We start from the raw sequence: 15,649 nt of genomic DNA, 5'->3' as shown, positions 1-15,649 counted from the left end.
CGACAAAGTGACCTTGACCTTTGACCTTGACCTTCAAAATTTTATGCGCTGAAAGGGACCTCTATAGGCCTCTGATATGCGAAGTTACAAAAATTTCCAATGATAACTGTGCTCTGCAGAATTTTTTATACATGATTACAGACAAACAAACAAACAAACAAACAAAAAAAAAAAACATACAAGCTGACTAACATATCTTGCAAAAACTTCGTTTTGGCAAGATAATAATGGATAAGCATGGGAGGAGGGGAAAGCAAAAGTGAAAGGAGGATTACAGGAAAATTAAGTGAAGGGAAGGGGGGGGGATGGAGGGGAATTTGAGACTTAGAGGAAAAAGAACAAGGAATGGGGGGTTTAGACTGACTGACACACACGCACGCACACTTCAGTCCTTCTGGAGAATAAACATTTCAAACAAATGTATGTGAAGTGTGTGATAAACTGTTGCCAAATAAGCACGAGTAAAAATGAAAGCAAAACTGATTCAAATTGACCTTTTCCGAAATCACCAAAAGTTTTAATTGAGATAGCCTTTCTTACAAATACAATCCAGATACGAACCTGCTTTTTCCATCCATACCGCCGGAAGTTGCTCTTGTTTGGAAGAGACAGCCAGCCTTCCAAGCGCATATCTGTCAAACCACACATCGGTACAAATAAAGACGGTAAGTGTGCAAGTTCGCTTTCATAACCATGAGTAACATTTTGAACCTTAACTTCCTATAATCCATCATCATAACATTGCTATTTTAATGACAATCTTATATTTGGAACGCTTGGCCTGGAGTCGTATGCCTTGCACGAAGATACAAGAGAAACTTGGTGCAGGAGAAGGCCATCGGCCCATCAAGCCTGCGCTGCATCTACACCATATTAAATCAATCAAACGGTTTATCGACCTTCAAACACTGTTGGATGGAGGAGTAGGGGTGAGGACAGTGCGACAAGCACAGACATCACCAGGGAGTTTTCTACAAATATACAATATTACAAAAAAAAAAAAATTTAAGCATCTTTAAAGGTGTAAAAATGGAGTCAAGGATCGTGTCGCAAGACCTAACTTTAAATAAGACGTGATATTTCTCCCTGAGAGCCAACAACTTAATACGTTGAATTTATGCACGACAGTTTCATTAGTAGGAAGAGCAATTTACACATATGGGGATGCTTCACACATCCTGACATTTTGCGTCCGCTTCAACTCTGTATCAGTTCAAAGGTCAAAGGAGAACATTCCTTCTTGAAAGGACATTGCAATCTTAAAGATGGAATGGAAAACTAGACTCAGTTGTGAAGTCTAGTGTCGATCTGTGTTGGCAGACGGGTGCAGTCATTGAATATTGATCGAAGTATGCTAACCACCGTGGGAAGCATGGGAAAACAAAAAACAAAGGATGTTTCAGGATTGACCCTTCCTCTGAGAGAAAAAAATAAAAATAGGAGAGAATGCTCCGACGAAGAGCAGAGCGGCCCTCTTTTTGGCTCCGATGAAGGGATAATGTCCGAAACGCCATCTTCACCTTGCTCTCCACGGTGGTTCGCATCTTTCGATAAACGTTCTGTTGATTCCCCATCAATTCGTGTTTATGAAGATTTGCTTGAGCTGTACTGGATCTTTCAAGACAGGCATGTGCATGAAAATACTACTTCACAATCAATGTACCTGGAACAGCACTTCATTTCAAACTTAGCAATCGACGTGAAATTGCCACAATTGGCTCTACGCAACAAAATAATTTTTATTTTTCAAACATCAGTGTGTGTTGATCAAGTCTGGCGCAGGATTGCCCGAGTTCACCCTTTAAGTTTAATCAGTCAATTCAAACAGGGTTATGAAAAAAAATGGAAGGGACAATGCTAAGGGCCAATTGCCTCTGGTTGAAAACAAACATTTACTCGTTATTATCCATGAGGTAACAACTCGTTATTATCCCGAGTATGTGTACCATTCTCCCAGGATGACTGTATTGTCGATGCATTTGTGTGATGCTCTCATGTTGGTAATTTAAATTATTGCTACTTCGGGTGGATGCGAGCGAGTGCCGCCACAGGGAATTGTATATTATGGAGGTTTTTCAACTAAAAGGGAATAATTTGCATCATGTTATCTGTCTTCTCCAGCCTCATTTCTGGTCTTTCACCTTCTGCCATTTCTGTACTCTCTCCTCCCCCTCCCCCAGGTTTCTGCACGGCCCATAAAGTTTGCCAACAACCCTCTTCTGGTAAAACTCCCAATGCAGAATCACTCCATCCATCCATTGGGACCATACTCTGCAGAGCACTGGTGCTGCCGAAGCAGTCTCCTTGGCTATTGGGCACAATACTGGACGGGTCACCACTCCGATACAGGATACCAGCAAGCTGGCACTCATTTTGCTGACCTCGGAAGGATGACAGGCTGAGTCAACCCCACCTGGTATTAATTCAACAGGCAAAGGGGATTTGAACTCAGGATCCGAGGACCTCAAGCCCAGCACCCTAACCATTAAGCCAACACCAGGCATAGAATCACTCACTTCCACTCAATTGTTCTGCTTTTCTCACACCGGTGGAACTAACTTCCACATTCTCTTCAATCTCTTTCTTCCCTCCAGAGTTTCAAGACAGCTGTTCATCCCCATCCAAAGCCATGTTATTTTATACCCCCATTAACCCCCCCAAGCCTACCCCTTTCCAAATTTCCAGTTTTTCCTCCAACCTCTGTGATTGGCAGTTAGCGGCAGTTTCCATCTTGTTCACCAAGTGTCCTCCCTTTGCTCTCATTCTTCCCGAAACCCCTTATCCTTCCAAGTGTCCTATTTTTTCCATCAACCAAGCTGTTGATGCGTCACTACACCCTCGCTTCCTACTGTTACATCCTGATCCATTCTGTGTTTGAGTTCCTCCACGAGTCTCGACTCTGCATCAAATAATAATAAAAAAATAACATTGTCTGGAATAAATAATACACTATCTGCCTTTTACTAACGTAACTATTCCTAACAACCTCATCAGTTTCACACTCAGACCACTTGTTCATCTCTGCTTTCTCATCAATATCTGGCTGCGGAGGTACAAGCCATTATTTTATGTTTGAAGATAATGTCCTGGCAATAAAGAATGATGTGTACTACGAACATCGAATGAAAAGATAGGGCTATCCAGTCAAGGTACTGGGATGAAAGACTACTCGAGTCTTGGGTGAAAGCAGACAAGCCAGTCTGCTAAATTTTCCTGATTAAGGAAGGTTGCTCTCATTGAAGAAGAAGATTTTTTTTTTCTTGAAAAGGCACAGTGAGTGAGTGCAGAACAAACCATCAGTGATAGCGAGTGTAGTGATTGCACCATCCGTGATGTCTCCGTGACTGCCTGTCAAGGCCTGTGCCTCAAGTGCTGCCTGAATTGTGCGTAGCTGTGCCCGGAGCTGCTCCATGTCACTGTCCCGGCTGTCCAAAGCCATCTGCAATTCCAAGACCTTCTGCATCTCCTCCTGGTATTGCTGCCATGACCAACAGTAATATATCAGACACAAAATAGAAACAACCGAGCATGTGTTTTTTAAGCTGCACTGCATACAACGTTGGTATTGCTCGATGACGTGACGACCAAATAAATTCCTGGTGATTCACTCTGGACATGTGCAATGATGTAGTGGTTGCCATGCATGCTTACAGCCTGTACATCACCGAGCTCGCGCTGATATTTGGCCACCATCTGCCCATACTTTTCACGCTCCTGCCTCAACTCCAACTGCAGTTTGCGGTTCTCTTTGTCTTTACGCCGCAGGTCGGTGGCACTGGCTTGCCTCCGGTCCTGCCGTATGTCCTTCCGGTTCATTACCTCTGCCAGCTTGTTCACAGCCTGAAAAAAACAAGTTTTGCAAGACTATTTCTGGAAATAACTGCTTGTTAAGAAGTGATGAACAGCAAGACTTAAAACACAACCCACCTGAGTTTTCAGTGTTTTCTCAACCTGTAGCTGTTTCTCGTATGTAGCCTTGATGCTCATCACTTCCTGCTGCTCACTCTTCGAATTCTCCAACTCTGGGGATAGAAATCGCTTTGATCAAATAACTAAACACGAGCCAAAGCATGAGGTCTCGAGTTGGGCCACATACGTTCGTTCATTCATGACGACCTCGTAAACAACTCACAAATGGAGCAAATCGTTTGTTGGTGACAATTGTAAACAACAAACATTCATCAGCTTTAGAAGTTGGATCAATAAAATTATTTTTCAAAAAACAGCAATAAAAAAAACTAGACAAACAAATAAATAATAATAAAATAAATAAATAATAATAATAACTGATTACACAATGTCAAAATAAATTTTGTGTTCCTGAATAAATTAGCTCTTCATTGGAATGAAAAATAAGATAGTATTTGAGGAAAGTACAAAAGTTGTCTGAAGAGTGATGAGGATGAGTCAAAAGATGTTTGTTTAACTGTACGACTTGCCTTCTTTGATATGTTGGTAAGATGAGTTCACCTCTACTTTCTCCACTGTAATGGTTGCCAGCTCTACTGTTAGCCGCTTGTTTACATCTTCCAGCTGTAGAGAGAAGTTTATAAGGAATGTCAAATAGAAGGCAACACTCAGTGTGGAATGCTCAGGTCCAAAACTTGAGTCATCGGGTTGGGCCTTCACCCGGGAATAAGCACAATCTATGCACAAAGCCGATAACCATACTGGCATTCATGCATCATGGGGTCGAGTCTTTTAGTTCAGTCACATGTCTCATTGGTCAAGTGTCAAGATAAGTCGCATGTCTCAAAGGTCAAGTGTCCCAGACGAGTAAAGAGTCTCAAAGGTCAAATCTCGCAAACCAACGTGACATCACCACCACCACCCTTGCCTAATGGATGCTTTCTTGTTAATCTCTTCCAGCCCTCCACCCTCTTTTATCAATTTCAATCCCCGTTCCTAAGCAGATGTTATTTAAGGTGTGGAGTTAAATCCCCAACAGCTGGATAACAACTCGATTGGGTTGCAGATTTAAAGATTCGAATCCAGGTTTCCATCGAGTATTAACCCTCCTGAGTCTGGAGTTTCAAAGGAATTAATTGAAACCCCGTCAGAGTTGATGACTCGAGTACGACACGGGGAAGAGCAAGAAGGTAAAAAGAGGACGAAAGTAAATAAAATAACCATAGTTGGTTGGGGGGGGGGGTGTGAGGAGGGGAAAGTCTTCAACAACCACATTCATAAAATGTCAACAGCCTCGAAACAAGCTCACCACCGCCCACCCCGTTTCTGTCCTCTACACTAAGCTTCCTCTCAATACCATCCAAAGGAGTGAAGGAGTCATATGCCAGAAAAAGATATGTGAAAAGAAAAGGAGTTCACCTGTGCAATTAACATTTCCTTCCTGGCTAGCTCTTTGGCATGCTGTGTTTCCAGCTGCTTCATCTCCAGTTTCTTCATAATCTTCTCTTTTTCTAACTCCAATGACAGCTCCTCTGTGGCCGAGAGTGCCTGCTGTTGTGCATCCACTTTATTCATGGTGATTTCCAGCCTCTCTGCCATGGAATGACTAGATATGTCAACAGGTGCAGAGGAGATGGGTAAGGGATATGGAAAACAAAGGAGGGCAGAGATGAGAGTTAGAAACAAAGCAGGATAAATTTATATGCTAATTGTGCCTCACTGAATAACTTAGCAGATTGTCTCCTTGCAAAAGTGAAATTCCATTGACTTGCTCCCATGCACCAAAGAACCTTAGATGGTGACATTGAAAATGGGAGATTTTAATTTATCATCCTGTGACAACTTTTGTCAAACAATATAACAGCTTCAAAAGGCCACATGAGAGGGGAAGGGAGAGAGAGGGAGTATGAGAGTGTGAGAGAGAGAGTGTGTGAGAGAAAGGGGACGAGAGAGGGAGAGAGGGAGAGAGGGAGAGAGGGAGAGAGGGAGAGAGGGAGAGAGGGAGAGAGGGAGAGAGGGAGAGAGGGAGAGAGAGAGAGAGGGAGAGAGGGAGAGAGGGAGAGAGGGAGAGAGAGAGAGAGAGAGAGGGAGAGAGGGAGAGAGGGAGAGAGGGAGAGAGAGAGAGAGAGAGAGAGAGAGAGAGAGAGAGAGAGAGAGAGAGAGAGAGAGAGAGAGAGAGAGAGCACAAGATGCTTCTACCTCGAATTATGGTCTGCAAAATGATTTTCAAAGGACACATGACCATTGACCGGTTGCACCCAAAATAAAGGGCTTTCAAAATGACGTATTAATGCTAACAAGGCCTTTTGCGCACGTGCTGTGTGTGCGTTTTCAGCGACTCGGTTCTGCTCGACGGGCACCTTCAACCTGCCAGCGGAAAATCTGCGATTCAAACAGTCTTTAAAACATCATCTTCAGCATTTCGACAAAACAAATTGTCATCTCAAAATGCTTAACCAGAACCGCTTCGTTCCTGAATGTAGATCGGACTCACAAGAATACATAGGAATGGTAACCAGATGAAGAGAGTTGTAAACCTGACAATGCCAAATTGCTCGTCGTCTATACGACACTCATTCATATTTTTTCTCCGCAGGCCAAAAACAATTAGAGAAAACATGCCTTCAAAATAAAAAAATAAAAAATAAAAAAGTTGTTAAAAAAAACCGCTTCTGTTGTGAGGGGGTATTACAAGTCATCAGAAAATGTGTTAATTCTGTGCATGAAAACCATACTGGTGGATAATCATACTATAATATCATGCTGTGTGTGTGTGTGTGTTGGTTGTGTTTGTTTTCCTCATATGCAGACACAGATGGGAAAGTGTGTACTCCTGAATCCCTCGACTTAATGACTTGAAAATTGGTAGGTTTTTTTTACTATAAAAAATTACTATAGTTTTTTTTTTTTAAAAAATTACGCAACGACAGGCGCCATCTATATATATATATATATATATATATATATATATATATATATATATATATATATATATATATATATATATATATATATATATATATATATATATATATATCTCTCTCTCTGTCGGTCTGTCTCTGTGTCTCTCTGTCTCTCTGTCTCTCTCTGTCTCTCTCTCTCTCTCTGTCTCTCTCTCTCTCTCTCTCTCTGTCTCTCTCTCTCTCTCTGTCTCTCTCTCTCTCTGTCTCTCTCTCTCTCTCTCTCTCTCTCTCTCTCTCTCTCTCTCTCTCTCTCTCTGTCTCTCACACACACACACACACACACACACACACACACACACACACACACACACATACACACACACACACACACACACACACACACACACACACACACACACACACACACACACACACACCTTTTACCAAGAGATGCAAAAATCTAGTATAATTTCTCGTCACCTGGGAGCCAAACAAAAAATATTGTTATGGATTTCAGAATCGGATCTGACTAATGCACACAACATTCCAAGTCCTCAAATAGTTATTTCCATAAATGCATGTTCAGAATAGACCCATCCCCTTGTCTGGTGGGATTCTAACTCTCTGATGCGTTGGAGAAGAGTATAGAATAGATTCCCTTTCTATCAGGACGCATTGGCTTAGAAATAGACGATTTAAGACACTTTGAACATACAGAACATTTGATTAAACGCACCATAAGCTTTTTCTGGACAGTTTATGTTGACGGACAGACATGGCTGTGGATCATTTACCTCAGGCACCCACCTCTTTCAATGATGTTCGACACCCACCTCTCTTTCACTGACGTTTGACATCCACCTTTTTCCATTGACGCCTGATGCCCCGTTCAGCAGCTTCATGGATGCTGACTGGCTCCTGCTCGTGTCGGGCCGAACGGGGAGGTGAAGGCCGCCGTTGACGTTTTGTGAGCGCCCCATGTTTTCGCTCGGCAATTCCGGCAAATGGCCACCCTCTGGCGCCCGTCCAGGGCCCTGAACGTGGCATTGTAAGCCAGGCCTGTGTTAATTGGGAGTTGTATCTTGTTCGATGGTGGGGAAAGAATGATCGCAAGAATTGATGGTTGGAGGTCACATGCAGCGATTGTGCCAATGGGCAAGCTGCATTTGGCTGAAGTCTGCTTGAGGCTCCACCCACACTGGTCGCTTATAAAAGGACAGGAGGACTGCATTCCTGACAGTTGCTCATGGTTGGTGATGGTTCCCGATAGCTCCTGACGGTTCCTTACAGCTCCTGACCGTTGGTGACGGTTCCTTGCAGCTCCTGACCGTTGGTGACGGTTCCTTGCAGCTCCTGACCGTTGGTGACGGTTCCTTGCAGCTCCTGACCGTTGGTGACGGTTCCTTGCAGCTCCTGACCATTGGTGACGGTTCCTTGCAGCTCCTGACCATTGGTGACGGTTCCTTGCAGCTCCTGACAGTTGGTGATGGTTCCTTGCAGCTCCTGACAGTTGGTGACGGTTCCTTGCAGCTCCTGACAGTTGGTGACGGTTCCTTGCAGCTCCTGACAGTTGGTGACGGTTCCTTGCAGCTCCTGACAGTTGGTGACGGTTCCTTGCAGCTCCTGACAGTTGGTGACGGTTCCTTGCAGCTCCTGACCGTTAGTGACAGTTCCTTGCAGCTCGTGAACATTAGTAATGGTTCCTTACAGCTCCCGACCATTGGTGATGTTTGGTGATAGCTTCTGACGGTTTCTTACAGCTCCTGATAGCTCCTGATATGAGACGGTTGGTGACGCTTGGACCTTTTCTGTTGGTTCTGCTCGGTACCTGGCTCTTGGCGTATCTGATTCATGGTGTCCCTGGTTGCTGGCCGTGACGACGTGACGTCGATTGGTGTTCGAGCATGTTTGCGGGTGGGTGCACGACGAGGCAGTGCGCTGGCAATGGACAAAGGCACGCTCACACATTTTGGGACATTTTATTAGACACACGATGACTTCTGCCTTGGTAAGCCGAGACCGGATTTCTTTTCCCCCTGAATGATCTGCTGGGTACCCATGTCTAGTGTTTAATTGGTAAGTAAGGCATAATGATAAGCATCTGCTCTTTGTCTATTTTTCTATAACTGTTTGTTGAATTCTTTCTTTCTTTGAGATTATTTTGTTGATTGAATATTTTGATTGATTTGAATTCCTCCACTTACTCCACAAGGAAATAAAAAGTTCTTCAGTTTATTTATTTTTTCTTAATAATAAATTCCTTGTTGACGTTTCAACCTGTCCATGCTTGTCCTTTCCTTCCATTGATCCAGCATTGCCCGAACCTCGATAGACTGGGAGGTAATTCCCAAACTAATTAACCTGTCAACCAGCGTTAAATGCTCGGCCGCCTTACTTCAGATTTAATCAAGATAAGATTGGTGCATCGCCGAGAGCGCGTTTCCCGGTCAGGAGGCCACGTGACCTCGAGTTAAACCGCAAATTAGACGGTGGACCTGGAACTAGTGGTTAACTGAATGGCTTTCGTGGTTGTTAAGCAACCCACCGTACCACAAATTTAATTATAAGCGGTGGCCCCAGGTCCAGTTCTTCTGAGGAGAAATGAGGATTAACCTCCTCATAATACACTCGGTACCCATGGTCATAACAATATATATTTATAATGACCCTCAAAGCCAATACAGCTCCCATTCCCACCCCACCTCCAAATACTCCCAAACATGATAAATAGTAAATATCATCATTTAAAACTTACCTTGCACATGTACAAGCCCCATATATGATCTTCCCATCGGTGTTAAGAAGCAACTAAACCAAATATGGTGTCTCCCCCTCTGGGAAGTCTCCTTGAATATTGGTAATGACAGCATCGTCTTTCCAATTGCAGATTCGATAAATCACCAAGCCTGCCATGTTCACTCACACGAGGTAATCCCCCAAGGTTAACTAATAGTCCACTCACTGGCAGCAATGGTTAAAGGTTTGGGCAGAACGCGCCTGTCTACGAAGCTTCGAGCCTTGCACCGGTCCACCGATTCGGGAGTTTGCAGTACGGAGAGTTGCAAGCCATCAGCTTTTTGGGCGAGTTCAGAAAGCTCTTCAACTCTTTCGTTGTTCAGAGGCACACCCATTTCTTGCAGGTACGTTTCCAAGTATTTTCGGCTTCTTTAAGAAGCTTTTCAAACCATTTTTGGTAACAATCTTTATCTCGCACGCACAATATACATTCAGCTGCCCTGATGATCCCCAATGCTAGGGGTTTCTGCACTTGCACACCCACTGAGCATTCTGGGGTGGATTACGTCATTTCTAATGTCCCGTATTGAATCAGTTCATCTTTGCATTACAGTCGATACTTGTGCCAAGTTTGGTTTAAATCCCTTCAGTGGTTCACAAGTTATTGCGTTCACGAAAAGATTTACAAACAAAGCTCACATGCCCTTCGACCTTCAATTTTTTGCATTCAAAATGTAATCAGGTCATCTTTGTATCAGAGCATTAGACTTAAACATTAAAAGATATAGAAATGAAAACAAATCGTTATTTTTTTTTCCTGGAGTCGCTCATCAAATGGCAAATAAAAACAAGTTTACAATTGATTACATGACTTGCTAAATCAGTGGATAAACTCAAAATGTATGAACTCAAGAAACGTTAAATGGAAGACTATTTCTCAAAAAAATATCTGCATTTGCCATTCTTGAACAGCAGGTGTCAACATTGTAAAATGTTGAGTTAAAACACTTACATTTGGAATCCGGGAGTATTGGAAGGAAAAAAAAAACATCACTATCTCCAGGCGAGAGTAAAAGCTAATGGAGAAACATCAACAGAAACAAATGGATGCTCTTGATGCGGATAAGTAAATTTAAACAATTTAGAGTTTCATTGGATGGAACATTTAATCTGAGCGAGAGATTGAAAATAATCAGGTCCTGCGATCCGAGGCTACGTGTCACTTGCTTCCTTTTTTTCATGGAGCAAACTGCTGCAGACTGCAAAAGTTCAGTAACCTCTTAGTGAAAAATAAAAAAAACGTAACATTTCGAACAATTTGTGCTGGTATAAACTCGTGTATTGTTTGATAAGATTTTTGTTTTGCGTTGACAGATGAATGGAATTTCCTGTTGCTCTTGAGAACAAGCTTGCAATGTTGCCAACATTCTCTGGAGCAGAATCATATCTGCTATTAGTTTTGAAGTTTGGAAATGATTGGATGAGCCACAACTGGCATTTTTTTTATTCTATTAGCAGTGTTGAAAGGTCCTCGTTACCGATTCCAAGTTGCATAATCTACCAATGAAAGGTAAACAAGGCTCACCGCTCGTCCTGAAGTTGCTGTTGCTGCTGCTGTAGCTCCTGGGAGGCTCGCCGTCTCTCTTCACATTCCTCTTTCAGCTCTCTGACCTGGGTCTTGTACAACGTCTGCCATGCATGGGGAAGATTGAGAGATAATAGACAGCAAAAGGAATATTTATCATCACACTTGCATAAGCTTGTTTTCATGTGCTCTCATGGAATTGAACATGCATAGTTTGTGTCAAGGTGCAATGATGGTTCTTCAATCATTGGTCACCATCCCCAAAACCTCCCTTATTCCTTGTGTGAATAAAAGGGGAGTGACTAGCAATCTAGCCAAGCAAGCTCAATACAGTACAGATAAAGAAGGCAAATGTCAGGTGATGAAGACGTACCGAAAAGCATTGTTCAGCCTCGAGTTGTTCTTGCAGTTCTCTGGTCTGGCCTTCACTCATCTGTCTCTCCCTGACAGTACAGCCAACAAGAAATGAGTATTTGTTTTTGAGCAAATGACATGAAAATCCAACATGTCAAATGTCAACAACAACGCAACATAAAAAGTCGACCAAAACCAACAGTAAACATGATTGAACTCCACTAAACTCACCATAACTGCAATAAATTGGTGACCAATTTGATATAATAATTATGAATTAAATATTTTATTGAGGTAAATTGTTTATTTAATTTTATTGGTAAAACGATATATACATATATATACACACACAGGGAAGCCCGAAAGTTACTTTACCGCTGATAAATTTCTCGCACTTCCCTCCGTCCCTTCTCCTCGCCCCTCGCCCGCTATGGTATGCGGAAACACTGACTCAGAAGAATGATGGAGCACATACAGATAAAATGACAAATTAATTATTGTAAGTACAGCACAATAAAACCTGTATATTAAAAGGGTTCAAGAACAATGCTTCACTGGGAAGGGGTAAAGTGACTTTCAGGCCACCCTGTATATTGTATAAGATCGGGGTGGTTGGGATTGCACATTTTTTAAAGAAGAAAGAAGGCGCTTCCATCCAAAAGTTAAAAAAAAAAATAGATCTACTCCGCTAATTTGAGCAAAAAAGCGAGAGCAGACCCGGTCGGTCTCAGGCGACGTTTCACCATATTCACAGCCGGCTTCATCAGGCACAATAGATCCCGAGTCTCGGCACATGTCTGGTTTTTATTTTGATACGACCGCTCACTTAAGGTCACGTGCTGGTGCTCGAGGTCACATGGAGGAGTGCTTTTAAAATTTTTATTATTTTATCTTGCAAAAGCAAAATAAACGTCAAATCACATTATCGACGGGATGCTCTGCTCTTTATTGTTTTTACTGACACGTGATCTGGTGTTGTATGTGTGTGTGCGTGTGTGCGTGTGTGTGTGTGTGTGTGTGTATATGTGTGTGTATATATGTGTGTGTATATATGTGTGTGTATATATATATATGTGTGTGTATATATATGTGTGTGTGTATATGTGTGTGTCGCTCTCTCCCTCTGTCTGAGTGTATATGTGTGTATGTGTGCGCATGTCTCTGTGTGTGTGTGTGTGTGTGTGTGTGTGTGTGTGTGTGTGTGTGTGTGTGTGTGTGTGTGCGTGCGTGCATGTGTGTCTCTCTGTCTGTGTGTGTATATATGTGTGTAGCTGTGTGTGTGTGTCGTGTGTCTGTGTGTGTGTGTTTGTCTCTCTGTCTGTGTGTCTCTCTCTACCTGTGTGTGCGTGTGCGCGCGTGTGTGTGTGTGTGTTTGTCTCTCTGTCTGTGTGTCTCTCTCTACCTGTGTGTGCGTGCGCGTGTGTGTGTGTGTGTGTGTGTGTGTGTGTGTGTGTGTGTGTGTGTGTGTGTGTGTGTGTGTGTGTGTGTGTGTGTGTGTGTGTGTGTGTGTGTGTGTGTGTGTCTGCATGTCTCTGCTGTGAGGCAGACCATGGTGATGTGTCAGTCGTGGCACCAGGACATTCCGGGGTATTGACCCTGATGCTAGAATCTAGATGGTAGATTCCAGCCCTGGCAATGAAGGTGGAAGAAAAGTGAGCAGAGCGCAATTCTGTGTGACTTCTGCATGATCCAGCGTCTTGGGCGAGCTGCACGGCGATTCCTGGGGCAGAGGGGCCTTGAGTAGAACAGGAGGAGGTAATGAAGATGGGGCACGGCAAAATGACGGAACATCTTGTGTTGATGAGGAGAAATATATCTCGAGTAAAGGGTCACAGGCCTCCTATCGGAGAAACCCTACGTCTGGGCGGCCACTCCGAGCAGCAGGAAAATGCACTGTAAAAAAAATAAAGACTGCACCTTCTCAAGCGAAGAAAAACATCACCTTGAAAAGAGACATGATTATGCACCAAAGCTAGAATCTGTAAGGGTGTTGACTGTCTCTCCACCATCAAAGACAACACTGCAGAGATGAAAACTACAAACAGAAACCTGGAGTGTTGAGGAGAAGGAGATAACCTCCAATGCAGAATGTATTCCATACATGAGGCAAGGGGAGGAAAGGTAAGGGTGAGCGGTTCAGGAACCAGCTGAAAAAAACAAACACAAAATTGGCCACGACAGTGGAGACAGTCCCCCTTGATAAATTTGAGGTTTTTTTTTTTCTTCCAACAATTAAAAGATGTCTAAATAAAGATAGAACAGAAGAAATTACATCGAGGGCAAGGCAACAAGTGGCAATGGAGATTAAAGCTAGGAGTGCGAAGTGCTCGCTTGAAGGTGAAGAAAGGGTTGGCAGGGATTTGGCCGAGATGGCACGAGAGGACATTTTGGCTGTGCAACAAGATTGGGACCCAAACCCCAAAAAGAGCCAGTCCAAAGGTGGCAGAGAAAAAGTGTGGAAAAAGGAGAGAACAAGGGTGTCCCCAAGAAAGAGAGGGAAGATCGATTCAGAGACAAGGACCAGGTGACTCAGGCACAAACAAAGGGGAAAAGGCAGATGATGATGGGCAGAAAAACAAGGGAGATGCAGCAGAATGAGGGGAAGGAGGAGGGTGAAGATGATGAAGAGCATTGTAAGTTTGAAAAAGAGTTGGCCAACAAAATGGAAGAGATAAAACTGATAAAACGAAGAAACAACAACAAACGGACAAAAATCTTAGTGAGGCGGACAACCATTCAATTAGAAAAGAGATTTCAACATCATCCACCTTGAAATAAATCAATATCGTGCGTTTCCCAGCAACACTATTCATTCAAGAAAGAGAAACGGGCAAGCAACACCAGAAGAGGAACAAGGACAAATGTGTCCAAGAGCAGTGTCCTCAAGGTTTTGTCTTCACCAGAAGAAGAAGAAGAACAAGAAGAGGAAGAAGAATTTAAAAAAATAATAATAATAATAAACAACAACAACTTCCGATATTTCGTCACGTGCCATCACATCACATCCGTCATGGACGATCTTCGTTCATGATGAGAAAATAGTGTATTTACGAAATTACAACACATTAAATGGAATAATCTTTAAATATTAACGTGAACTTTTCGAAACTTAAAAACAAATGTCTGAATATATTTAAAAGTTCATGATAGACGCTCTCAAAAGGAACCCTCAATGCGAGGATGTGTACAGGTGTTTAGTATGTAAGGAGATCCGGATCCTTTATATAAAAGAGCCGAGTCCTAAAGGTTTTGTCTTCACAACAAGAAGAAGAAGAAGAACAACAACAACAACGCCGGCGCCCTTAGAGCAGCGTTAGCTATGCGAGACGCTGCTAAAAATAAAACCAGGCCGAACAAATAGAAGCCAAATCGCACCATGGAAACAGAGAATAGAGACACAAAGAGAGCAACTGAAGAAGGAAGTAGGTCAGATACAACAGTTCAGGAAAGGAAACAGAAGGCCAAAATATAAAAAAGAATCCAAAGAATGAAAATCAAATACAAAATCAAAAACAAAGACCTCAAGTGCTTGGGTGCTGAAAACAACCTCAAAATAGAAACGATAGCAAGGAGTATTAAAAAAAAAAACTATGAGGAAGCAAACAACAGGAGAAAACAAAACCACATATTTGAGAGTAACCTGAAAATATTCTACCATGGATTAGGGAAACAAAAGCAGAATGCGTCAACTCTCCCCTGAAAAAGAAAAGCTAGAAACATTCTGGAAAGGAATTTTTGAAGATCAAAAGGAACATAACAAGGAAGCAGAATGGATCACAGACTTGGAAAAGATGAAGTAATATCGAGAGGAAATGCTCCCAGTGATTAATGAGGAAGAAAAAATGAGAAAACAACTTCAAAAATGCCAAACTTTAAAAGTCCAGGCCCAGATGGACTTCCGAACGTCTGGCTAAAACAACTTGGTGCTCTCCACAATCACTACACCAGGACATCCAATGACTTGATCCAAGAGGAAAAGGCAGTGGATGAGTGGCTCGGAGAAGGAAACACATTTCTCATCCCCAAATCTGAAGAAACCAAACTTCCTCACAAATACCGTTCAATAACATGCCCACCAACAACATACAAACTTCTAACAGGAATACTTACAGAAATGATGCACCATCACCAAACACATCAAGGAGGTTTAGAGGCAGAACAA

The 15,649-nt window shown here is 42.7% G+C and overlaps 1 protein-coding gene across 2 annotated transcripts in view; it reads right to left on the bottom strand.

Moving 5' to 3' along the window:
* The window catches only part of LOC147026270 (rho-associated protein kinase 2-like), a 169,766-nt gene that overhangs the window by 25,140 nt on the left and 128,977 nt on the right, over window positions 1–15,649 (bottom strand). For both annotated transcript variants that reach the window (XM_085881524.1, XM_085881525.1), the window contains 8 exons: window positions 11,507–11,576; window positions 11,134–11,237; window positions 5,329–5,515; window positions 4,440–4,533; window positions 3,928–4,022; window positions 3,652–3,840; window positions 3,295–3,478; window positions 562–632 (listed from right to left, as the gene is read on the bottom strand). In XM_085881524.1, the coding sequence (XP_085737650.1) occupies window positions 562–632; window positions 3,295–3,478; window positions 3,652–3,840; window positions 3,928–4,022; window positions 4,440–4,533; window positions 5,329–5,515; window positions 11,134–11,237; window positions 11,507–11,576 (994 nt within the window). The remainder of the gene's footprint in view (window positions 1–561; window positions 633–3,294; window positions 3,479–3,651; window positions 3,841–3,927; window positions 4,023–4,439; window positions 4,534–5,328; window positions 5,516–11,133; window positions 11,238–11,506; window positions 11,577–15,649) is intronic.

Source organism: Eptatretus burgeri, chromosome 5 (genome assembly GCF_056783735.1).
Source record: "Eptatretus burgeri isolate ZD-2024b chromosome 5, Ebu_testis_v1, whole genome shotgun sequence".
NCBI classification, from domain to species: domain Eukaryota; kingdom Metazoa; phylum Chordata; class Myxini; order Myxiniformes; family Myxinidae; genus Eptatretus; species Eptatretus burgeri.
The sequence above is the reverse complement of the archived record's forward strand: the minus strand, read 5'-3'. Positions and strand labels throughout refer to the sequence as shown.